At 46.2% G+C, this 26,134-nt stretch overlaps 1 protein-coding gene and 1 non-coding gene across 3 annotated transcripts; both read right to left on the reverse strand.

The window, feature by feature from the left end:
- Positions 1 to 4,256: 4,256 nt before the first annotated feature.
- On the reverse strand, positions 4,257 to 26,008 carry GABRE (gamma-aminobutyric acid type A receptor subunit epsilon). 2 transcript variants are annotated; one of them, XM_063601659.1, is made up of 9 exons: positions 22,341 to 26,008; positions 21,386 to 21,603; positions 20,870 to 20,935; positions 13,541 to 13,761; positions 12,412 to 12,494; positions 10,968 to 11,105; positions 6,839 to 6,991; positions 6,499 to 6,698; positions 4,257 to 6,215 (listed from the first exon to the last, which is right to left on the reverse strand). In XM_063601659.1, the coding sequence occupies exons 2-9, from the start codon at positions 21,413 to 21,415 to the stop codon at positions 5,832 to 5,834; spliced, it is 1,275 nt and encodes a 424-aa protein (XP_063457729.1). In that variant the 5' UTR covers positions 21,416 to 21,603; positions 22,341 to 26,008; the 3' UTR covers positions 4,257 to 5,831. The 2 variants fall into 2 exon arrangements, with proteins under 2 accessions (XP_063457729.1, XP_003804567.2); XM_003804519.6 differs by having other exon boundaries at positions 20,870 to 20,937; positions 25,861 to 25,999.
- MIR224 (microRNA mir-224) lies at positions 9,707 to 9,787 on the reverse strand. Its single transcript, NR_106585.1, has one exon. It is a non-coding gene; the product is annotated as a microRNA mir-224 (primary transcript).
- Positions 26,009 to 26,134: the final 126 nt, after the last annotated feature.

Consider the following 26,134-nt stretch of genomic DNA (forward strand, 5'->3'; position numbering starts at 1 on the left):
CAAGCCCGGCCTCCTGGGTTCACGCCATTCTCCTGCCTCAGCCTCCCGAGTAGCTGGGACTACAGGCACCTGCCACCATGCCTGGCTAATTTTTTGTATTTTTAGTAGAGATGGGGTTTCACCATGTTAGCCAGGATGGTCTCGATCTCCTGACCTCGTGATCTGCCCGTCTCGGCCTCCCAAAGTGGTGGGATTACAGGCGTGAGCCACCACGCTCGGCCTTGTCTGGATTTGATTCCGATTATTGGCTTAACAGCCAGGAAAGGAAGTTGGGGTGCTCTTGAAGCAAACACCTGTTATCTTGATGGAGAATAGTCTCCAAAAGGTCTTCCACTACTGAGAAGTGCTAACTCTTATAGGGAGGGGTGGACTACCTCTACAGGCTTTGAGAGGGTTCAGGGAAGTCTACAAAGCCTCAATCCTTGATAGCACACATCCAGATGAACTCACTCAATGTTTTGGAGTTCCAGGCTTTTCAAAACAGGGCCCTCATTTTAGCCTAATAGATAGGGCTTGGTTGGACATCTGGTCATATCTGCAAATTTGCAAATCTAACTCTCAAGTTCTGCATTTGATCCTCATCTATGCCTGATTTCCCACTGAAGGAGATAAAGTCCTCTTCGTAAGTTTCCCAAATGGCCCTCTGACTCTCTTCCTTAAATTTTAACTGTTGTTGACTATGTCCTCAGTTTCTCCTTATTTCTCTGTAGAGCATCAGTACAATCTAGTAATAACTGGCCAACCCTACCCTTGTTGTATATACAATGTTCCCCTCACAGCCTTCAAATGCCTGAATCAGCAATGGGGTTTCCCCCCAACGGGGATGTTTTCCCAGGTAACTGTCAGTGAAATCTTCAGGATCTGGACTGTCACAGTGTGCCAGGTACTACCTATGCCCCATATACTACTCAAGATGGTGGTGAGTAATCCAGTCTGAGAACTCCCTTTAATTGCATGTTTTCTTGTATTATTGCAATTGGTAGACATATCCATGCTCTTGTACCCCTGTTATATTCAGTCCTGGGCTAGGAGTAGCCCAAGAACAGCATGACCTCACATGAAGCATATTTATGCTGAAATTTGTCATTTATCAGAAATTCAAATGTAACTGGAAATCCTATATTTGCCAAATCCAGCAACCCTTCCACAGTGGCAGGGTTAGAGGTTATATGTAGGCACAACAGCATAGCTACCTACACATTAAGGCTCATTTAGCTATTGTCCTTGCCTATAAAAGATGCCAATGGTGAGTCCCCAATATGTCACCATTCTTGAAGGAAACCAATAAGCAACTTGGGGACAAATATGGAGTCTCTTCAAAACTGGATGGAGCAATAATTCAGTTTGACTGCAATTGACACAAATTCGTTATGATTATTTTCCTGGAGGTCCTCAGCCAGTTGTTGGTCAAGAGCATAGTGTTTGACTATGACAAGATTTTATATAATCTTGCCAACAATATACAGAGACAAGATTTTATATAACATTGAATTGGACCTAGAGGTTCCCTTTCCAGAAAAAGGAAGGCAACACTGGGGACATGATCTGGAATTCGATTACATGCCATACTCGCCTGAAACTGCTAGCCATATAGAGTGATGACATGGTGTATTAAAGACAGAGCTGAAGTGTAAGCTTAGGGATGATACTCTAAGAGGATGGGATTCCACTCACCAGGAAGCATTTTGGACCCTAAATCAGTTTGCACCCTGTGGAGTAGAATGTACAGGTTTGGGAACTGAGGAGTAGAAGTAGAAGTTGTTTTGCTTATCCACTCCTGGTGACCCACTTAGGGGAATCTGTGGCTCCAGTTTTCATAGTTCTGGGTCCTACAGGTTTAGAGCTCTTAGCTTCCAGATTGCCAATGCCTTTACCAGGGAACACAAGAGTTCCATCAGATTTTACCCATGGCCGTTGCTTGGTCATGTTTGGCACCAGCCAAAAGAAAACAAGTCACCTTCCTGGCAGGGGTAATTGATTCTAATTACCATGAGGAGATCATGCCATTTCTTTACAGTTGGGGCAGGCAAGGATAAGTTTGGTATCCAGGGGACCCATTTAGATATCCCTTAGAAATGATAAACAAGTCCACCAGCCATGGCCTGAGAATGACATGGTATCCAGAGGCTCAGAACCTCCAGGGGTGAAGGTTTCAGTCAGTCCATGAGGTAAGCTACCTAGATAACCAGATACTAGCTAAGGGTGAGAGGAATTCTGAAATGAGTAGTACAGGACAGAGATGATGAGTATCAGTTAAGGCCCCAAGACCAGCTCCCATAACAGATGTGTAGTAGTGTGTTTCATTAGTCTTGTAAATCCTCTAAGGAAAAGAAGCTCAACATAACCAGGGGAAGATGATTCTGTTGTGTATTTGTATGACGCAAACGAGCCTCAGCGAGGTAAGGGATGAATGATCGTGGATGCTGCAGTGTTCCACCAAGTCCTTCCTCTACCACTGCCCGTTGGGCACAGCTCTCACTTCTCCAGCTGCTGAGATTGTTGGAGGCTGACAGCCTTTAACTGAGACCGTCTCAGGCATACCCATGCTCATGCTCACATTCAGTGAGAGAGTATAAGGGCCCATCCCCCTTGCCCTGATTTGTGATCATTCAGAAGGACCATCTCAGCTTGAGAACTTCTAATTTGTTAATCTGAGGCTCTTAACAGCCAATGCATCATAGTCCAATTTCTTCTCCACCTGACCTTGTTCCCTGCACTCTTCCCAAAGGCAGGGATCCAAAGAGCACTCCTCAACCAACTTCCTGCCTTCTAATCTTGGTCTCAAAGACTGCTTCCCAGAAAACCTGACCTATGAAAATGTGAAAGTGTGTTTTACTCTACATTTTTTTCCTTTTTTTGTTATTATTTCTTAATATGAACACTGTTTTCAATCTTTTCCTTTCTTGTTTCTGGTATTTTACGTCATGCTTAGAAGGGCCTTTCCCATTCCAGGAATATAAACATATTCACCCATATTGTCTTATAGTGTCTTTATGGTTTCCTTTCAAAAAGTTTTTAAATTTTTGATTCATCTGTAATTTGGATGAGGAGAGACATAGGGGCCTAGCTTTATTTCTTGTTTTTCAAATGCTTAATTGGTTCCGTGCTATTTATTTTTAAAATTCCTTTAACGCTCCAAATGTTTCTAATGTATAATGTTTTTATCCTTTTTCCAATTTCTAGTTATCAATGCCTAACTCAGTTTTCTTCCATTGTGTTTAGTAATTGAAATGTTTAAATTATGAATTTTTCTCTAAGTGCAGTGTTGGCTGCATGTCATTCATTAATTTTATTTTTTAGATATTATGCACTTAATTATGATTTTAATTTTTTCCTTTCAAAATAACTATTTATGTGAGCTTCTAAAAATTTACCGATGTAGGGATTTTATGTATTTGTAGATTTATTACAGTGTGATTAAAAAATCTGGTTTGCACTATTTCTGTGTTTCAAAATCCGTTTAAATATGACTGCTTACAAATTTGCATGTCTACATTGCCTAAGAGCCACACTGCCTTTTTTCCTCCCTATATCTTTAGTGAGGAACTACTTTCCTAGTTCTAAAATTGTTCCTTATATTTTCTGTGAGTTTCTTGCATGCAAAGTGTTTGAGCATCATTCTAAAGGCTTTCTGGCAAAAATGGCTGTTCAAATATAGCCTTTTTGTCTCCTCTTTGGTTCTCATTATTGTTTCTGAGTTCCTTTAGAGTTAGAAGTGTCACAGGATGCCAGGGCCACACTTCCCAGCATACCTTTAGAGTCTCTTATTTTGAAAGGTGAATAATCCAAGGTGTCCAGGCTTGCTCCAAGCCTGGCCAGGGTATTAGCATTTCTAAGGTCCAGTCCCACTCCATTATTAAGTCCTTGTGTGACAGGAGACAAGTATCTCCTGTTTTCTGTGCCTCAGAATCCTCATCTTTCCATGGTAGAGGAGGGGAATGTCTTGAGTCTGGTGGTCCCTAGGAACCGTCTAGTTCTGATAAGGGGGGCTAGAGTGATAGGCAAGGCAAAAGGGACACGGAGCCAGCAGGGGCATAGGAGCAATTAAGGGAAACTGTAAAGGGTGCCACATACCCAGGTGCACTTCTCCCTTCATTCCCATTCCTTACTAATGAGAGAAGGGTACATGGTCCATGCCTGGCAGGTCTGGAAATTATGGATGGGAGAGGGGAGCAAATATTTGGGTCATGGATTTCAGATTTAAAACCTGGGCTGAGAACAAACTTGAACACCAGAGAAACCAGCCACACCTTGAATGCTTTGCTGATATATTTATTTACATATTTCCCCATTTCAGATGATGGTGACAAAAAGTAAATGGAGACCCCACCCTATCCACCCCCCAACAAATTACAGACACAGATTTCACTTAGCATATAGAAGCATTGGGGCATGTCCAAATTCATTCCACTGGGTTACTACAGCCAGGAGAGATTTGATCTTGGGGGCAGTCTGAGCACCTCAGGCCCAGAAATTGAGCTAAAGAGAGGTCGCCATTCTGGGCCCTGCCACTGGTGTGCCAGCAGAGGTGACAGAAGAGAATCATGGTGAACTGAGCTGCCTAGCCCTATCATGTGGTCTAGAAGGTGAAAGTGGGCTCTTGGATAGCTTCCAGTGAGATCCACAGTCCCACAGAAATCTGTGCCTCAGGGTTTCCATCTGCAAAATGGGGATAAGAATCCTGCCCTAAAGATGTCACAGGGCTATCATGAAGCTCCAATCAGACACAACTTGTCAAAAGTGCTTTGCCAAAGTTCCAGTGCCATACAAATTTAAGGGAATTTGATTGATTGATTGTGATGGTTAGAGTGCCCCGGGTATAACAGTGGACTGGTTTATGGGTCCAGGGGTCAAGCAAGTGATAGAACTCCGACGGTGTGCCCTGGGTGGGCACCAATCAATGGCGAGTAATGCCTGTTGCAAAGCCGAGTTTCCTTAGTTTCTTGGCCCCAGGAAGTCACCAAGGCCTAGTGCCTGGGTCAGGGCTAGGGGAAGTCACTGGGAAAGTTACAGAAAAAGTCACAGGGGTCAAAGAGAAGGAAGAGGGTGGCATATAAAGCAGGGAGTAGTTACTATAATCACACACAAAAATAGATACCCATTGGATGAAGGGCATTGAATTGGTAGTGCAGACGAAACATGGAGCCAGCAAGGAGAGGGAGATGTCACAGCAGCAGAGAGAGAGGAATGCTGTCCCAAATAGGCTCTCTTGCTGCCCCCCCTCTTCCTAAAGGGATAATGCCAGTGTCTATCTATCTGCAGGGAAAGGGGTAGCAGGGAGAGAGAACTGAGAACATAATAATCTGACCAAAGGAGACGGATCTCTTCCTCCTGTTATACTGCTGCCCAGCATCTTAATGAGGTGCCAGGTATAGGCAAGCAACTAGTCGGTGCACTTTGAGGCTGAGGCCAGAACTGGGCCGAAAGCACTACAAAGGCAATAGTGGGCTTCTGGAAAAATGCAGTAATTGTCTGGTTGTCAGCATTGTTGGAAGATAGCTAATCCGCCTGTACTTAGGCATGGTTTTAGGGAGCTGATCACTAAGTGGCTGTGGTTTTTAACACTGAGCATCACGGATGCTCCTTGAAGAAGAGGAAGGTGGCCCATTTATTCATAATTTGAAATGGTCTGCTAAGAAGACTCAGTGAATGGGCCAGGTCGGGGAGAGGGCAGCAAAGACAAACAGTCTGCAAGCTTCTGTTTGGGGAATGGGGCAGAAAAAACTCTAGTCGCTCCTGCTACTGCTGCTGCTTTCCCCCAACTCCCTTGGGAAGGGGCTTGGACCTCCTGGGCAACTGGAGAGGTTGCCCCACAGGGTACCAGCTGGTACCTACAAGTTAAGGCAAACAAGCCAGTAGAGCACATTGAAGAAGAAGAAACTCACTGGGAAAACAACTCTCGAGTAGTTATCCAGGCGGTAGACATGGATGCAGAGGCGGCCCTGCTGCCAGGTACTGCCCTCACAATCGGGGACCATGCAGAAGTACTTCTTAAAACCCTTGCACCACTCACAGCAGGCCAGCTTGGAGCAGAGGCTGCGGGGACCCTCAGGGCTACCTGGGCTAGGGGGCTGCTGGGCTGAGCAAGACGGGTGCTCCTCTCCATCACTTCCCTCAGTGGTGACAATCTGGCACACAAAAGCTTCCTGATGTTGGCGGGCACAGGCTCGGGAACGTGCACGGGTACGGGCATGGGCACGGCTATTGATACGAGGCTAAAATGGACAAGGAAAGAAGTGGGGAAAAGTCAAGGGAAGATAACCCAAGTCTAAGCGCTGCCTCCGGATTTTCTGGAAACTGTCTTTGGCACACCATATCTTGGCTTCTCTCCTCCAACTTCTCACCATGACATCAGGAAGTTGATTCAACCCCCCCACCACCCTGGGTAACATTCCATCACTCAGCAAGCTGACCACCCATGTGCCACAACCCCAGTACCCTTGCTAGCACGTCTCCACACTCCAAAGCCTTGCCACCACTCCCATACCCAGCTCATACATGGCGGAGTTTCGGAGAAGCATGGGCTTTTGTCTGGTTGTAGATCAGGAAGTTGAGCACAGCGAACTCCAACAGAGCGCAGAAGCAGAAGACGAAGCAGATGGCGATATAGAAATCCAAGGCTGTGATATAGGAGACACGCGGGAAATTCTTACGAGAAAAGGTGCCCAACGTGGTCATGGTCAGAACAGAGGTGATCCCTGCAAGAGCACAAGAGTGATGGGCTCAGCTCCTGACCTATGTGCGACATTGGTTAAAAGACTCCATGACAAGGCAACTCTGCCCTGGCCCAGCCAACTCCCAGCCATGTGCCTATGCGTATACCTGTTTCTCCTCTTACCTAGAGAGGTCCGGGCTGGAGCAGACTCTGTCTTGATCCAAAAGGAAACCCAGGAGAGCATCGTGGTCACGGAAGAAGGGACATAGTTTTGAAAGGCAACATAGCCAAACCGCCTGCTCACATTGAAGAAAATCGTCATGACCATGAAGTCACCTGAAAGACACAAAAAACATCACTGCATTACAGTGCTGACACGACGGTCCCCCTTAGCAGGACGTGAACAGTAAGGGTCTCATTTTTCAGCTCACAGTATTCCCTAGGATAGAGGCATGATGTGACAATGCAATACATACAAATTGGACCAGAAGAAGCCCAGAAAAAAGACTTACTGCAAGACCAATGGCCAGTTGAGAGCTAAGCCAAGGCCAGAATCTTAATAGCTTCCTTCTCAGTTCACTGTCCTACACCCAATGTCTGTCTCTGCAGGTTGGCAAGAGAGTCAGGTGAAAGTGAAAAAATCAATTAGCCTTCTAGATATCATGCCCACGCAGCTGATATCCAGATGGCTGACTAAGTGCTTCATACCCTCTGAGGCACATCACACCTGCACTGCTGGCCCTCAGAATGTCTACTCTCAGCAAATGAGACTAGGGAAGTCTGTGCTGTGGTGGAGAAGCACAGAATGCTTTTGGCCTCCTTTCTGCACATTCATGTGATGGCAAAATGCCTTAGTGAGTGAGCACTGCTCCACAGGTGGTCAAAACCGGCACTAGCCTGCTCCCCAAAGTTTTGGTGGCTCCCTGTTTCACATGAGCTATATAGACTATCTGCACTCTGGAATCTGATGCTAAAGGCCCACCATGACCCGGCTCCCACTGACATTTTACACACGCACCTTACCCAAAGCCAATCCCATCTGCTCACAGATTTCCTGAGATGGCCTGCAATTTTACACCAAGATTCTAACCCTGGACTCTTTGGTCTTAGTCTATGTCCTAACCCAAACTGAGTGTTTCAGGAAAAGAGAAGAAAAAGCTTAAAATGAACATTTCAATCAGCCCTCCAGAAGTCAGGTCTGTGGCATACACATCCACAGGGCAGACTGAGGTCCTCACAGTCACTTGGACATTGTGTCCTTGGTCATGGCTCTCAGCTAGACGGTCATGGCTCCTCCAGGACCTGATGACAACCTATATCTCTAGTTGGCATCTTCTTTTGTAGCATTCATGCTGCTTTATGCTCTGACACACCCTCCCCAAGCACTCTGCTACTATCATGACTCCCGGGCTGGTGTGGGCTTTTCTCTGAGCCCAGGACATCATTTTCCACTTTCAGCATGACATTGCAGTTGCAATACTGTAAAATTCCTAGGCCTATAATTAGGTCGTCTTTTAAGTCCCTTCAAGGCAGGGCTCATGCAGGCCCTGTGGCTTAGCCCCTGCCCATCCAAGCTCAGAACAGCCTGGAACCCAGCAGACACTCAGCAACTCTTGCTCCTGTCAGGCAACAGCTTTGTAAAGCAGATCAGAACACTAACCTGTCCGTGTGTCCTCCTATTTTGGAAAGTGGATCAACTGCCCAGCAGGTCTGGGTGGGCTGGAGCTGAATGAGAAGAGCAGCCTTTCCTACTCACCTTGGCAGCACTGAAACTCAAGGAGCAAAGCTTCTCAGATTCTTCTGGAAGAAGGCAAGGGAGCGACCTGTTGTCAGTGGGAAACCTGTGTGTTGAGTATAGCTTTGGGATAGAACTCCTCCAGAGCTGCTGCACGGACCACCCTCGCACTTGCCTACTGGCCAGAATGTATTTATCAAAAGTCCTCTTGCCGTGGGATCTTGACTGCAATTTAAGACACTTCTAATTAGTTATACCCAGGCCCTGCAAAATTGCTGGGTTTATATAATATATTCTTGTTGCACGAAGATTTATTATTCTGTTGGATGATTCTATTTTAATTTTATTTATTCTGGCCAAAAAAGAACCTTCTCCGCTCGTCAAGAGATGCCAATTTGTCTTGAAGGACAAGAGAAAGATGCTAACACACACTTTCTTCTTCTTGAGGAGTGAGAGAAGCACGGGTAAGGAAAACAATATATCTGGGGCTGATGAACCAAAGCAAAAAAATATATGCTAAAAATGGTTTTCTGCTCAAACTCTTATCCTCTTTGACCAGATCATGGTTGGTCACTGCAGTGTCAGAGGGACACAATTAAATAGACCATGTCCAGAGGACTGGGACTAGAAGAATGAATGGACCCAAAGCTTTGAAGAATAAGGGAAGAAAAATAAACTAGGGCTATGTAGACTACAACAGACTATGATCCATGCCGGGAATGATGATGTTGATCGTTTAATCTCGGCCCTGTGAAACAGTGGCTGGACTAATGTAACCTGGATAGTTCCAAGGAAAAAGAACTAAGCCTAATGTGTGGAACTTCCAGAGACTCCAATTTCAGAAGAACAGGGAGAGTTTTCTGATGAACAGAACTGTCTAGAGGAGAAGGAAACCTCCTTGTAAGACAGTGAATTCCTGACCAGCAATAATATTCCATCAGAGGCTCCACAGCCATCAGTGAAGGGCAAGCCTCTCTCTGGAGGCAGGGCTGGACTCTCTTTGAACCTCCTGAAGCAGAGATTCTCTGGATCAAGGTCCAAGATGGCCAGAGTAGCAGGCTACCACTGCATTCTGAACCCTTAATCGCCGAGCACGTAAGTATGCTCCAGATGGAGAGACCTGCCCCAGGGCCCAACTGGAAGAGTTTGAGACCAGTCCCAAAGATAACTCTGACATTGAAGGAACCACGTCTCCAGATCAACTAGTCTCCAGCAGAGGAGAAAGAAGACCTCTTTTCTCCTCAAGAATCCTCCTCACTCCCAAGGAGGTCTGGTGCTTACCTACTGTCATTGCTTTGATGATGATGCTGGCTCTGGGGCTTTGTAGTCACTAGGGCACCATTTTGAAACAATGCACAATCATCTACTAAACGGAACCACTAGTGACTTGAAAGCCCCTGGGCCTTATCTTCTCTGTCACTTTTGATGATGGGTCCCCACCTATCCGGGAAAAGCTGAGGTGCAGAAAACCAAGAGGCAGGCCCATGGTTAGCTGGCAGAAGAGCAAGGCTCCCAAGTCAAAGGTAGTAAAACTGCTTCCCCAGAGTCCCCAAGAAAAAGGGCAAGTATTTTTAAGGTAGGCCAGCCCTCTGCCCCTGCCTAATACTGTGCAAGCAAAGCTCTAGCCACATGAGCATGAGCTTTCCCTCATCCAGAGACTGACTCAATAAATGAAACAAAAGCAGATTTTCTCCCTAGTCACATGGTAGCAGAACAAGATGCCTCTCACGACAAATGGCTGGTTGGGTGACTGGCTCCATCCACATTCTGGAAACGATGAGGGCAGTGCCTTCACTGCCCTGAACTTGGTCAGGATGTGTGAAGAGTGTTTCCAGGGTTGCTCTGGGAGCTACCCTGGGGAGGTCCCTTGGCTCCTCATTCAGATCACCTAGGAACATAAGTGAAGATGCTCACATCTAATTGGGAGCTGAAGTGTAAGATACCCAGGACCTTCCCCTTTAGTCTTTGTCAGAGAAAAGGTCAGAAAACCAGTGGCCACTATGTCTATGTGGAATCCACCATGAAGCCTTTGATAAGAATCTGTGCTTTTCAGACTTGTTCCTTTAAGATAAATGTCAATGCAGCAGCCAGTGTAGCTGCTGTAACTTCCTCCAGACTTTCCCAGCCTTAAACTAGCTGACATTAGAACTCTAGCCTCTACCTCCCACTACAATGGACTTTGCTTCCCATTCAACCAGACTGGATTGGTTCTGGGTATGGAGAACTCACATGAGCTCCATTCCCCAAAGTCATCCAAAGAGGTCAGTGTTGTAACCTCGAAACTGAAGGGTCTGCATGAAAAAGCCAGCTGCACATTCTGACAGCAGCAGAACTTTATCTACTTACCTAACCTCTCAAGGAGCTTGGCAAAGCACTTACTTCTTTGCAGATGAGACTGAGACATAGTTACAAAGTCTCAGTTTCCTCTGCAAACAGTTGTAAGTGCTTAGCAATTATAAGACAGGAGCCATGTCTTACAATGTTTGCATGGGATGACTGCAAAGCATTTGTATGGATGGCCATCTCCGATTATCCCTACCACCTTCCTGGACTTCCGCCAAGCCCTGGCACGCTTACCAACTGGGGTTGTGATTATTTCAGTTTTGTTGCTCACTCCTGTAAAATCAAACTGGAAGAGCTTCCAGGAGTTCTTCTCATTGATTTCAAGCTTGAAATTTTCCCACTTGTAGATCATCTCATTGTCAGGATAGGAAACTGGAAAGGAATGTGAGAAAGAGGGTCTTATGAGACTTGGAAGCCCACCTGAGGTCTCCAATAGCATGAAGTCAGCCTGCACAATGCCTTGGAGTCCTGTCTCTGGCCTCACCAGCTGTGGGACCTTGCCTCTCTTACCTCATTGTTGAAGTCCATTCAATGAGTGCGTTTACTGAGCATTCCTCAGTATCAGGCCCTGGGCCAGAAATACAGAGATGAGCAAGGCATGAACCCTACACTCAAGCAATCACATTTAATTTTATAAGACAGTGAGTATACTACTGTGATTTTTGGAGGAGCTCTGAAAAACCTATGTCCACAGAACAGCAGGGAAACAAAGTAGATAAAGATCACTTGGGGACATACTCAGAAAAGACTTCATAAAGCAGGTGATATTCCCATTAAATCTTGAAACTCAAGTAAATATTCTCAATAAGAATGAGGTTGAAGGGGTTAAGGGGCAGTATAGAAAGGTGAAACACCTGGTGTATTGTGGAAAGGACAAAAGTTCAGGATGGCTAGCTCACAGAGGATGAGGTGCACAGGATTGGGTGGCAGGGTCCAGTTCATGAATGGCCTTGAGGTTCACTCTAAGGAATTTCAAATTGATCCATGAGAGTTAACGGCAGATTCGAGACTAAGAAGTGACCCAACCTAGGTGACCCTTCAGCTAGGTCACTCTGGTCCTTCTGTGAGGACAACATGTTGTCAAGGAGGCCAGTGTAGTAATCCAGGCAGAATTAAATTAATGCAGGTGGAAGTCAAAGCTGTACAGGGTGCAGAGAAATAGACAGCATCGATAGAGACTGGGAGGAAACACCAACAGGATGTGCTGATTGATTAGATGCAGGAGGTGAGGGAGAGGGAACATCAAAGTTCTTGATTTGGGCAACCGGGTGAGTGATGGTCCTCTTCAATGAGACAGATGGGAACCCAGAAGCAACACACTTGTTTTGGTGGTAGAGGTTTGGAGGAGACAATGAATTTCATTTTGGACATGTGCAGTTTCAAAGTGAAGATGTGGCAAAAGTCCAGGTGGAAGATAACAAAGGCCTAAACCAAGGTAGTGCCAGTGGAGATGGAGAGGAGCAGACATACTTGAGATACACTTCAGAGGCACGTGGAAGGGATGAGCAACACAGTATTGTTGGCAGGAAAGGAAATGAGGGTGGAGGATGGAAGTCCTGCACAACCTTGGCAGCATTTTAGAAGAAAAGCAGAGGCAGAAAAATGTAAATGGCAAGGATGAGAAAAAGAAGGAGCCCAGCATGTTTCTGGGGCCCCAGAAACTTAAGAAGGTACTCACAGCTAGAGAAAGATAGAGGGCAAGAGTGAGAATCCATTGGAAATCTGAGCATGTGGAGTGAGCATCCAGCATCAATGGTCATCCTGGAAGGGAGAAAGGAGCCTCATTAGGCTGGCCCTAAGCACTTCCGTATCCACCCAACTTTGGTCTAGGGACTACCACCAATGAATGGCCAGAGTCAATTTTTTTCTTTGTTTGTTTGAGACAGAGTCTCACTCTGTCACCCAGGCTAGAGGGCAGTGGCGTGATCTCAGCTCACTGCAGCCTCTTGCCTCCCAGGCTCAAGCAATTCTCATGCCCCAGCCTCCCGAGTAGCTGGAATTAGTGCCAGCACACCCTGCTAATTTTTGCATTTTTAGTGGAGACAGGGTTTTCCCATGATGGCCAGGCTGGTCTCGAACTCCTGACCTCAAGTGATCTGCCTGCCTCAGCCTCACAAAGTGCTGGGATCACAGGCGTGAGCCACCGTGCCTGGACCTCGCTAGAATTTAAGACAAAAAGCTCAAAGGAGAGATAACAAGAGAGAAAACAAAACAAAACAAAACAAAACAAACAAACAAACAGCTTAGAAGTATCTGGTTACTCTGGGCTCCATCATTAGAGAAACGTATGGAGCAACTTCGATCGGCTTTTGTTTTCTCGCCCAGCCTAGTTTCCAGGACCTGCCAACATCCTCCCTACTATCCCCCACACACAACCTTCCCCTGCTGGGAATTCAAGTATCCAACTTGATCTTAGGTACCTTTGCCACTACCGTGCTGCTGCTCTGCCTGAACAATTCCACCACTGTGGACGTATCTTTACATCGAGTGCCCACTTAGGATGGAATTGTCTAGATAATGCAGTCATACTGGCACATCCTAGTTGAGGGAGCTCTGGACTCGGAGCCAAGTAACTGAGTACCAGTTCCAGCTCTGCCACAAACTTGGTGTGTGGCTTTAAGCAATATCTTTCTATTTTGAGGCCTCTATATCTGTTACATAAGGGGGCTGAGCTCATGGTCTAGGAAAGCTGGACAGGCCCTTAGAGGTATCATTCAGGATGAGATCTCTGCCCATGGATCTTTATCTAAAATTATCAAAAGGGGAGAGAGAATTCCAGGAAGTGAGACTCCAGAGGCTTGACATACCTAATTGTGTACAACACCTTGCCATCCTTGTAGATGCGGACCATCTGGTTGGGCATGGTGATCTCATGCTCGTGGGTCCTCTTAGAATTCCTAAAAAAGGTGTCTGGGATCCATAGCTGGCTCACCACATTGCCATTCAGAACAAGAGACTCAAAGGTGTCGTTGTAAGAGAGGCGTTCGTCGTACCAGGTCTGGGAGAAGATGATGTCAATGGTGTATTCCTGGTGGGAAGGACAGAAAAGCACATACTTGGGGATGAACAGAAAAAGGACATTCACATGCAAACATATTGTTTGCCACTCCCTAACCTAGAATCCTAAAGGCAATGTGGTGGAATGCATTGAGCACTAGACCAGGAAGCAGGAGTGGGATGAGGTCCCTTCTCTCTGCTCAAAGACTCTTCCAATGTCAGAACTAGAAGGGAACTCAGAGGTTACCAAGCCTAATGATCCCAAATGAGAAGTCAGTCATGCCCTGCTTGATTACCGTGAGCAAGGGGAGCTAGGTCCTCACATCATGCAGCAGTTAACACAATTCTCACACAACTCAGGACAATAGAAAAGTTTGCCTTAAACAAAGCTCCCTACTACTTTCTCTTATAATCCCCACTGTGCTCTCAGGTAGCACATAGAGCAAGTCTAGTTTCAGTTCCAGAGGAGAGATCTCCAGAAATGATACGTCATTGAATCTGTCTTTTTCCCACATTTCTGAAGTCAGGGTGCATCTTACAATTGACACATATCTTTAATGGGGCATTTCTTATTCTTTCTTGACAGTGGCTTAAATTGGTTATGATCTTAAATCAGAGCCAACATTGAATCAAGGAAAGGCACTTGAAGACTGCAATCTTGCCCTCCTGAGTCTTTTCTCTAGGGTAGACATTCATGACTAAAAGTTTTCAGCTTCAACAACCCAACCACTTGTTTTACCAATAGATCTGCAAGGATTGCACAGTCAACTGACAGTCTGCTCACAGGCGATTCTTTTCACCAAAGTGTGATAGTACTTGTTAGTACTTGGTCCATAGCACTACTACTCACTTTGTGCTGTGTTTATCCTACAAGGTCAACCACACACTTTAAAATGATTCCACACTTTGGGAAAGTGTTGCCCAACAGAATGGCAAATGTGACTATGGTCCATGCAGATCTTACTGACATGGAGCAAATTGAAAGACACTACTGGATAAAACTGAAATCTAGAGCACCTTCCTGGTCACACCATAGTCAAGACTACTGGATTAATGCAGTTGAATTAAGGAAGCCTATGATCACTAGGTATACATGATCAACATGAACACAACAATGGGATAGGTGAGATTTGGTGATCTTTAAAGGTACTGTTAGCTCTGACGTTATAGATTCTGAGGATTTTCATTAGCACATGTTTCAGGTTTGTGTGTCGCCGCAACTATCCAGTTGTTTTTATGTTTCCTTATAAGTGAGAATAAGAGAACCTTTCACTTAGGCAAACGATAAGACAACATAGGACTTGATCACTAAAAATGACATGTCTGTACACTACGCCCACACGTGGAAATATAAACATGGAATTATGTCAAAATAAAAAAAGATTAGAAAATATCCAGAAGACACTGACTGACACTACAGAAAACTGAATGCGCCCTACAAATAAATGATTTCAAGGTAATGTGGAGGCAAGGAGAACTGTTAGACTCTAGTGACAATTAGTCTCACTTTTTTTTTCTGTAGAATTGTTTCCATTTATAATCAAAGTCTTAAATAAATGTTCTTGTGACAATTAGTCTCACTTTTTTTTTTTCTGTAGAATTGTTTCCATTTATAATCAAAGTCTTAAATAAATGTTCTTGTGACCTTGGCTAAAACTCGTATCTTTCTCTGTTATCCTCTTTGTTAAATGGGAGACTATAAATAATTTGTAAGTGCCCTCCTCCTCAAAACAACTGCCCTGTTTCCAGAGCTGACATTGACACCCTCCCTTTACCAGTGGGCAAAGGTTCCATGCTATTCTGTGATGGGCTTATCAAGTAGATGGACCCTTTGGAATCCACTTAGGTTTGTACAGAGGAAGGTGGCATGAGTTTGGCTGTAGGAGTTTTCTATTTCCAGGTGTTCCAAAATAAAATATAATTCCCAACTAGATCACAGTCTCAGAGGATACATTTCATCTAGAAACAGACAGGCGATGGTGACTTAATTCCATGGGCTGGGCTCTTCATCTTATTGCTCCTGTGTAGGCTGTGATGCTACTCCAGCCAGGTCAACACCCTCTCAGTCCCCACGTTTCCATAGTAAATCAAAGATCCCAGCTCAAAATTGTTTTAAAAATTTACAAGCACACACACCATTGATTGCATACAGTGGAGTTTCCCCTTTCAGCTTTTATTTGGGGAGCACCAATGTTAATTAACCCCAATCCTTCATTCTCCAGAATTATAATAAAAATGAAGTGTTGTGGAGGCCAGGCGCCATGACTCAAGCATGCAGTCCCGGCACTTTGGGAGGCACATGTTTAAGGTTTGTGTGTCACCACAACTATCCAGTTGTTTTTATGCTTCCTTAAAACCTTCTGGGAGGTTTTACAGCCTTCTGGGAGGGCGGATCACGAAGTCAGGAGTTCAAGACCAGCCTGGCCAACGTGGTGAAACCCCATCTCTACTAAAAATACAAAAATTAGCCATGCATGGTGGCAGGCATCTGTAATCCCAGCTACTCGGGAGGCTGAGGCAGGAGAATGGCTCGAACACGGGAGGCGGAGGTTGACGTGAGCAAAGATCGTGCCACTCCACTCCAGCCTGGGTGATGGAGCGAGACTCCATCTCAGGGGAGCTGGGGGGGAAAGGAGTGTTTTGAGTCACGAGAGAAACCTCTATTTAGTCTCATGTTTTTTAAACAAGGAGAATCTTTTTTTATTTTGCTTATTTTGTTTTTCCTTTCAAATAAGCACCTGTAACCTCTGAATGTGTGTGTTCGTGTGCATAGATATATCCGTGATTATTCGGTCTCCAGATATTGTCTGTCCCATAAAATGTCTGTTAAACATCAACAATGATATTGAATAGGAAGAAGCTAGAAATGTACACCACTGGTGGTGAAGGGAGAAAAAAACCCTACTGCAATAGAACTCCAAGCAGTTCGAACAGCAAGTACCACAAGCAGGCCAAGGCAGAACTCTGAGTTATTTTAGAGATAAGGAAACTAAGGCTCTATGAGAAAGGGGGCTATCCAAAGTCACACAAATAGTCAATGGCAGCCTGGCCCTGGGATGGCTTTCACTTGCACCAACAATCTCTTTAGGTACCAAGGTCCAATTTTCTCTGCAGAATCCCTAGGTCTTTCCGCTGACTTCTTGTGCATCAAACAATGAATACCCACAACCATGGAGGCGGGCACGGCCCTTGGGGAAGAAATCAAGAAAATCCCTGATTGCCTTTGCTGCCCAGGACAAAAGATTGTAAAAGCAGCCACCAAACTGCTGGGGGCCAGCCATGGAAGGGAAGACTGAGAATGTTCCCTGGAGTAGGCCAGAGAAGCAGACAGAAAAGAGCTGGCAGAGCCTGGCTCCCATTTGAATGAGAGCCTCTGACCCCGACCTGCCCCACCTGCCTCCACAAATGTCTTCCAAGTGTTTCTACTGTCCCAAGTGGCTGGCAGTTTAAACTTGGCCAGCAGAGCCTCCTTCATTCCCAGGCCTCGTGAACTGCTTGGTAGCCAGTGGGAAGCCTTTCCCTCTGCACTCACACTGTGTTTATGCTCTATGTTATGAAGTGTTTCAAATAAGCATTTAATTTCTATTCGACAACTGTAAGTTCATTACATATCAACTGATAACTAACAGTTCACTTTTTCCCCAGTTTGACAAAGGAGCTTGCGATGTACATCCCTTTTAGCTCAGCCGAAACTCTAGAAATTCAGTGTTTTGGAACTAGAATCAACTGCGATAATTACCACAGCAAGAAAAAGCGTTAGCAACTATCGATGCTATGATGGGCAGTGATTCCCAGATTGTTCATTGCCTTTTAATCTCAGACTGGGTGTTACAAAACTGTGCACTCAGGTTTCCTTCCTGGAGGACAAGGCCTGCTTTCTAAACAACATCTGACTGAAAGGTGTTGAAACTCCCCTCAAGCAACTACACCAACTATGTACCCAATGCTGGGACTCACATTTCTGAGAAGGCTCAGCTTCCTCAAATGTAAAACAGGGATCCATATCCTAACGGCAGCTTTGGCTTCCATGCAGGCTGTCATGAGGATCCAAGGAGACAAGAATGTACTGGGTACTGGTATGTTCTGTGACTATGTGGCAGAGACGTGTGTCCCCTCCTTACCAAGTACACCACAGAACAGGGACCTCCCACAGCTTTAAAGAACTATTTGGAACCATGTAGAAGGCAAGGCATTTCAGGAAAATTTAACACCACATGTGAGGGTTTGGAATTTTCAAAAGACACTTGGCTCAGGCTAAAGTGCCACCTTACTGGCCAAAGAAAATAAAGTTGTTGTCTCTTTTCTGAACCAGTCCTGTGTTCCATGCTAGGTTTGGTGACTGCTGGGTTATTAGACTATATCCTAATAAGCATTGTCAGGTGAGGCCACTGCTGGCAGCATGAATAGCCATGGAGCAAGGAGAGACAGCGCATTCAGCTACTGTGAGTGGGGCTACTGCTCTGCTACAAGGGCTCTTGTAGATAGAAATTGGTTTCCCAAACAGCAAGGAGATTTTAGTCACAAATTCTCCACTACTCTGCAGTTTTACAGGATGCTCTGTCTCACCCAGAAAGCAAACCAAAGCATCTTAGCGCCCCCTGCTCCATTTGTCAGTGTGTGGTTCTCTCCACTCCACCTAAGGAAATTTAGCCACCACCAACTGGGTGGAGATTGACATGCTAGAAAAGAAGGGGCAAACCAGCTTGTGGAAATTAGACCGGTTACTTCCAAATCAGGTTGGCAGTGCCTTAGTCAGCCAAAGGAGCAGAGAACTAGAAGAAAGGAACAAATAAATAGCTATGCAAATTTCTGGGAGCCATGAGGTTACTGTGGACTGAGCACTACATTTGGCTTTTGGCATGCTGAAGAGGATAGGCAGAGACTGCTGTAGGAGGCTCTCTGCCCAGCTAGAATAGCATCGTGAGCCACTTTCCCCACTCCTACACCAATGACCTGAAAGGGTCAACAGTGACAACAATGGTGGGACCAGAAGCCCTCAACCTCTGGTTCTTGCACAGAACTTAGTGCTTCTTCGTTTATAAACAATGCTAGCAAAATTAATTGCTAAATTCATACCCATTTTTAAAAGGTAAATTGCAAGACTAAAAGGAGACTACAATTCTCATAGTGGTAAACGCACTGGTAGCAGCAAAAAGTAAATCTGATTATCAAGGGAAGAGTCAAGAAAACCCCACCAATTTTAAAATGTAGACAGAAACTCAAAAACATCTATCTGCTCTCATGCTTCTGTTCTTGTTAGTTCTCAGCAACTCAATTCTAGGAGTTGCTCTAACAGAAGAACATCATGACCATGTGTAGCCGGCAGACTCTTGAGATGTCCTCCAGTGCTCTTCACTTCCTGGTGTTTGTGCCCTTCTGTAATCCCTTGACAGGGATTACACTTGACTTGGGATGGACCTCATGATTTGCATCTGATGAGGAGAATATCACAGAAGCAATGGGATGTCACTCCTAAAATTAGATTATAAAAAGTCCGTGATTTCCATCTTGAGCACCTTCTCTCATACTCTTCCTCACTCTGAAAGAAGCCAGCTACCATATTGTGAGCTACCCTGTGGATAGGTGCACATGGCAAGGATGGAGGGAGACCTCCAGACCACAGCCAGAGAGGAACAGAATCCTGCCAATCCTGTGAGTGGTCTTGGAAATGGATCCCCCCTCAGTTGAGCCTTCAGATGAGACTCCAGCCCCAGCTGACACCTTGATTACAGGCTTGTGAGAGACCCTGAAACAGAGAACCCAGCTAAGCCATGCCTGGATTCCTGACCCACACGAACTGTGAGATAATGATTATTTGTTGTTTTAAGACACTATGTTTTGGGGATAATTTGTTACATAGTAATGCATAGGTAGTGTGCCTGAAGAATCAGGCAGCCAAAGCCTCATGGTTTGGGAGTGGGGAACCTTGCTTTTCCACTTAGCCTATGTGAACACCTTGATTTTCCATGAAGGTTAACTTAGCATTGAGGGTCTATTTGCAAGGCCCATCTCAGAGCCAAGGCTCTAACTCACCCAGTCACATGGCACTTTTTGAGTACCTGTGAGTATGCTAAAATTTTGTTTGCCCTGGGCCAAGCCATGTCTGTGGCTGTGATGGAGTTGCTTACCAAAGCCTTCCTCAGTGTCAGGCTCTGCAGATGCAAGTGATTCTTGCAGAGCATCATTCATCACTCATTTGCTTAGCTAACATATATGGAGCCCTTGACATGAAGGAGTTCATGGAGAAGACAGCAAGGCCAACATACCACAGATAATTACAATGAAATGATGTAGGCAAGATCAGGTAAACACCTGTGATATAAGCTGGAAAGATGTAACTGCCAAAGAGAAGAATGTGGTGTGAGAAAGAAAGGAGCAATTAACAGGTGTGGAGGTCAGGGGAGATGCCATGAATGAGATGCTGTCTGAGCTAGATACCAAAAAAGAAGGCAGCTGACAAGTAAGAAAGTGGAACAATGGCATACCAAATAGAAAATCACTTGAATGAAAGCTCAGAGGTACAAGGTGGTCTGGGAACACCAATATTCTAGTGTGACCAAAGCACGTGGTCTCTAAAAGGGTGAAGAGGAATACAACCATGGAGGGCCTTCAACTGCATGTAGTAAGCAGTGCTGGGACTGCAGGAGGTGCATCACTTGGGAGGCCAACTTAGTAGGTGGAGTAGGTGTATTCTAGGTGGGAGATGATGAAAGCTAAATGGGGGCAGTGCTGACACTATGATGATACGAGTGGAAAAGGAAAGAAGGAAGTAGAGCAAAAATATAGAACAGTCTTAGAGCAAGAGCTAGTAACTTTACACTTATGTCCATACAATAATTATCAGAAGAAAAGAGGCAGTCCATTGTGGTGTCTAAAATTGCTTTATTATTTCTATTTTGAATGAAAAAACTGGAAGATATGGTCATGATTCTGAAGATCCTCTTCAAGTAGCAAGGGACTTACCTTGCTACTTTTCCAGTCTCATTCTCAAACCAGTGGTTAAAAAATCCCTTCCTCCCTCCAGAAAATAAATTATTGGAGTTGTTACAGAAGTACAGAGCAGAAAGCAGAAGTCTGTGGAAGGTCCCATAGGTCAGCCCCTGGGCTAGGAAATAGTACTAAAAAAGCTTAGTACTCACCATGTCTAGGATAGAGAGAGGACCAAGGCTGTTGACGGAGATCTCAACAGTGACCACAGTGGGCTTCTCTATAAGGGAAGCAGAAGCAGCAGAGGGTAAGTGTCAAACAGGCGCATGGGACAGGGGAGGAAGTGGTCAGAGGGGATGAAAGGGGAGTCAAGTAAGTGTTGGACCACACAGTTTCAGCATCTAATCCTATTTTTTTATTTATTCTTTCATGGCAAAACCAAGCTCACGGACTGTTAAGAATTGGACACACATCTTGAAGATCAACAATCTAGTTTAGTCCTCTCATTTTACCACTGGAAAAACTGAGGGCGAGAGAAGGGAAAAGTCTTGATCAAGGTCAATGACACTGCTGAGAATAGAGTTAATATCTCTTACCTGACAGGTCAATAGCAGATGTTCCTGTCCATGAGCATGGCACCCTCTGTTACTGCCCAGGTGCATTCTCCATGCCTATGCCCTCAACCCCTGGACCCTCTAGGAGGGGAAGAACGTCGTTCTGCTCCTCACCTCCAATGCCAGGGCGCAGTTTGTGGTCATAATTACTCAGGATAGTGTTCAGGATGCGAGAGGCTTCTGGCAGTTTGCCAACTCTGCGCCCAGTCTCAGTCTCAGTTGACTTTGTTTCCTCAGAGAGGAGCTGATTTTCCAGAGGCTGGGGCTGGGGGCCATAGACAACATCACGGGAAGAGGCTTCATTCTTTGATTCAGTCTGAGGTCCCTCGACCCTAGAACATTCAAACGAAAAATGAAGCTCTGCCCTGCACTCTGTAGGGGCCCCAGCTAGTGCCTCTTGGGACAGAAGCAAACCAAAACAAGTTTTCAACACAAAACTTAGTTAAATTGTGACTGGTAATAGCAAATTATAAGACAGTGACAGATTAGGCTTGTGAATTTCTTTTAAACCTTGCTGCTCTTTGGGGACTTTCTATGCTGTCCCTCTTTTATGATCACTCTTTTATTTAAAAAAAAATCAACAAAACCAAGACCTAGATTTTAAAAGAATGTTACACGTGAAATGAAGAGGGCATTTATGTCTGAGCGCTGGCCCACTGTGACTAGCCTTGGCCTCTAGTCAGCCTGACCAGCACCAACCGGGAGTGAGGAGCAGGCAGAGGGCCAGGGCTGAGAGGAATGCTTGCGAAAGCCAGAGCGGCCTCTCCCAGAGAGGACCAGAAAATTGTGGGAATATTTTGCGGTTTTGTTGGTTGTGTAATACTCGTTGCACTGGGGGCAGGGGAAGGGGATGAAGGGAAGGAGGCTAAAGAGCAGCCTTTGTGGGTGTCTAAACAGGAAAGGCGGGAGTCCTCCACCCACAGACAGCCATCCAGGAACTGGCTGCCCAACAGGAGTCCACCCTGAGCTCCACAGCCATGCACCACAGCCAAGAAAAAGAAGAAGATTAGTAAGAATAATTGAATTAAACAAAAATGTTAAAGGCCATCTGCCAAGGTATGAAACTCACCGATGGTGTTAGAAGTCCGGATAGTGCTGCCTTTGCTGGGAGGCAGTGACAAAGGGGGCTTCTGAGGTCCTGCTCACATTCGGGTCCTTGATTTGGCTTTCTTTACACCGCTGTGGTCATATTCTGACAACTCATCAGCTGTACACTTATGATTTGAGCACTTCTCTGTATACATGTTCTAATTCCATAAAAAGTGTTTTTAAAAATCAAAATGCCCCACTTGCTAATATCTGAATCTTATTTTATTTAAAAGCAAACTCTTGAAAAACAAACAGAAATCATTTATGACACAATAGGAGAGATTTGAACACTGAGTGGACAGTTGAGACATGAATAAATTATTCTTTCATTTTTGGTGTAATTATGGTATTTTCTTATGTTTGTGAAATATTAATGACTAGAAATACATACTAAAACAATTACATATAAAATGATATGATGTCTGAGATATGCTTCAAGACAATCTAAGTTGGAATTGGAGGGTGGGTGGGGTAAAAGAAAATAAGAGTGGCCATGAGTTCACAAACAATGGGGGTGGTGATGGCTACATGGAGATTCCGTGCACTGTTCCCCCTACCTTTATATGTCTTTAAAAAATTATAATTAAAAGTCTTTTTAAAAGCCATCGTCCCATATTAATCTGTGATACTGGAAAGCAGGAGAGTGGTTTCCTTTGGGGAGGAAAGTGTACGGGGACAGGCATTTTGGAGATGCATGTGTGTGTGTGTGTGTGTGTCTCTGTGTGTGTGTGTGTGTGTGTGTGTGTGTGTGTGGTGAGGGGGTTGCAATGCTGCATTTCCTGATCTAGGTGTTGGTTACACGGGCCTGTTTACTTGTGAAAAGCCACTGAGCTGTTCACTCATGATGTCTATGCTTTTCTACCGGCACGTCACACTTCCAAAAGGATTTTTTTAAGCCATAAGGCAATTTGTTTCCTAAAATAAGGGGTAAACAGGGCAAGAGACGTTGGCATGACCCCTGTATTGCGGACCAAGGGACTGCCAACTTAAGAAGCAAAATGCATTTTTTCTGCAGTATTTCAAGCTGTTAGAATTGCTTAAGTGGCATACAGATGTGCCAAATCCACACCATTTCTCATGTCTGAAGTGGCTACTTCCCATTGTGGGCGAGGGAAGAACTGGGCTTGGAAAATACAGTTTCTACTTTCAAACGCCATATCTAGAAGATGTCCTCTTTCCCTGAGGCCAAACTCCCATCCATCTCAAAAGATAAGGGCCAGTGACTATGGGAAGACAGGAGGAAAAATGGAGACCTGAGACCCTGTAAAATGAGTGATGTGGCTGGAAACGTGGCACAATCAGAACCGGCAGTCAGTGGTAGACTGAGCACTGCCAGACAGGACCACCTAAACGCCTGAAGCAGCCCCTCCCAGATGTCTGAAATCCATGGACGAGATCCTCCCCGCTGCCCCAAGTTTAAAAGTGCAGAGGCAAACAAATAAACCTGAAAGCACTGAGACCACCACAGCCCTCCTGCCCCTAGACTAGGTCTGCAATAAAAATGATATCAGAGGGTCATAAGGTGGCTTTAATCCTAAAATTGGCTTTTGCCAGTTAAAAAAAAAACAACACAACAATAAACAAACAAAACAAAACCTCATCTTGAGGTCCTTGGGGGTTGAAGAGCTGCTGACAATGCATACCTTTCCCCAGCCAGCCATTAAGCTCACTTTCGGGGCTAGACAGAATAAAAACTTGAAAAACACTCACACATTGGAATAGTGGGATTTTCCAGGGCAGTTTTTCAGACATTCACATGTCTCTAGACATAATGGTCCGGCATGAAGTTGAATCTCTGCACTACCCCCTCCCAAACAGTCGACTGTTGGTGGTGTGAGAAGTGGGGGGGGGGGGGGGCGCATAAGAAAAGATGTTGGATTTTTTTCTAAATCAGATCTTTTTTTCATTCTACAGATGGACAAACTGAGGCCCAGATAGAGGAAGGACTGTGCCCCAAGTCACACAACTAATTTGAGGCTAAGCCTGGACCAGGGAGAGGTCTTCTGGTTCAGTGTGGCCCAGTACACCCCACTGTCACCTCCTCAGCTCTTTCCTGACACCACAGGTTGCTATGCTTGAAGGGTAGTTTCCATTTCCCCAGTCCCTTTTCCCTGCTGTTTTCCTCTCTGACCACCCCTTCTTATTTCCCCCACCCCAGAGCCATCTTTTGCCCTAGCCAGTCACCACGTCAGCTTTCTCAACTAGTCCAAATCCCATTTTGAGGGATGTGGATGACTGGAAATTGCTAGCACGCATAGAAAAACATTTATCAAGCCCCTGCTGAGGCTAGCCCCACTCCAGGGCACCAGCGAGCCAGCAAGCAGCTACACATCCCCTTCTCTGAAGAGCTAACGCAATCTGGGGTAGGGAGAGAAGCCACCCCGACTCCAGGGCACCAGTGAGCCAGCAAGCAGCTACACATCCCCTTCTCTGAAGAGCTAACGCAATCTGGGGTAGGGAGAGAAGCCACCCCACCTCCCCAGAACAGATAAACAAGACACAAGCCCAGTGCCATGGAAACTTCGAGAAAGCTCCACAGATCAGGAAGCTTGCAAATTTGTGACACTTCACACACAGCAGGAACCATCTCAAAACAACAACGACAAAACGAAGCAGTCATCTTCCACCCCAAAAAGCCACAAATCCAGGGCACGACCCTCCTAGCCAAGTCTCAGGGCGAGGAGAAGGTGTGAGGGAAGATGGTTGTTCAAGGGAAACCCGAAAGGGGAGAAGGGGATTGAAATCTACGGCCCAAACCACAGACTTCAGAGGAGAATAATATTCCTGGCCTCTGGCTCCAGTCTGCCCAAGGCCCAGCAGGGTGTCTAGGGATGAGTTAAGGAAGTGGGAGGCTGTCAGCGGTGGAGAGGGGGCATAGCTGGTGCGGGAACCCTTAGACTAAACCAAAGCTCGTGCCTGAGACTGGCACCAACAGGAGCAGCGGCATGGGAAGCAAGTAAAGTCAGAGTTGCCTGGCGCAGTGCCTGGAACTCAGTAGGCACTCTTAAAAAAAATGTGAGCAGCAGAGAACACACGAGGCAACACTCACACATTTTTGGCGCAGTTAAGCTCCCTCGGCCCGCGCACCCCCTTCTCAAAATGCACCTCCGGCCCCCCAGTAGCTGAAGCCTGCCTTGGCCGGTCACCCCGGGGCCGCTCCCCTGTTCCTGCGCAAGACTCCGAGGAGTGCTTGTCACCAGGCCACCGCAGTGCTTCTGAGAGCGGGAATCCGCGAACTGGAGTCCCGTCTTCCTTTCGGCGTCCTGTCTTCCTTTTGGAGCTCCCCTTCAAGGACCCCGGGAGCCCATCCTACAGTGAGGCGGGCCGAGGCTGGCGCGCATCGAGGGGACGCGGGACTCGGCCAGCCCGCGGTAGGGCCGGGGCAAAGCGGGCGCGGGACTCGAGGAACGCGGGGCCGCTGGGGTCCCGGGAGCCGTCCCTGCTCCCGGGGAGAGGGAGCTGGGCGCGAAGGGCTCCCGGGTCCCGGGATGGAGACTCACCTCGACTGGAGGATCAGTAAGATGCCTAGGAGGACTGGAAGAACTTTGGACAACATTTCCGCGGAGACCGGCGCGACCACCTGTGCGGAGGTCGCGGCTCACGCTCTGGCCGCACTGAGCGCGGTGTGGAGGCTTTTGCTGGGCTCCAACTTTCACTCCTCCCACTCGCCCCGCCCCGTCCCGCGCTCCCCGCCCCAGGCCCGCCCCGATGGAAATCTCCGACGACGTGACGGCTGCTGCGGTGGGGAGCGGGGGAGGCTCGCGCGGGCGCGGG

Source organism: Pan paniscus, chromosome X, assembly GCF_029289425.2.
Source record: "Pan paniscus chromosome X, NHGRI_mPanPan1-v2.0_pri, whole genome shotgun sequence".
Taxonomy (NCBI): Eukaryota; Metazoa; Chordata; class Mammalia; order Primates; family Hominidae; genus Pan; species Pan paniscus.

What these genes read in the sequence shown, in the direction of transcription:
- GABRE (XM_003804519.6), bottom strand. Translation starts at nt 25,916, where the DNA reads ATGTTGTCCAAAGTTCTTCCAGTCCTCCTAGGCATCTTACTGATCCTC. An exon ending in CTCTCTCTATCCTAGACATG is followed by an intron (nt 13,762 to 20,869) that starts GTGAGTACTAAG and finishes CCTTCCCACCAG; the next exon opens with GAATACACCATTGACATCAT. An exon ending in CTTCTCCGAAACTCCGCCAT is followed by an intron (nt 6,216 to 6,498) that starts GTATGAGCTGGG and finishes TGTCCATTTTAG; the next exon opens with CCTCGTATCAATAGCCGTGC.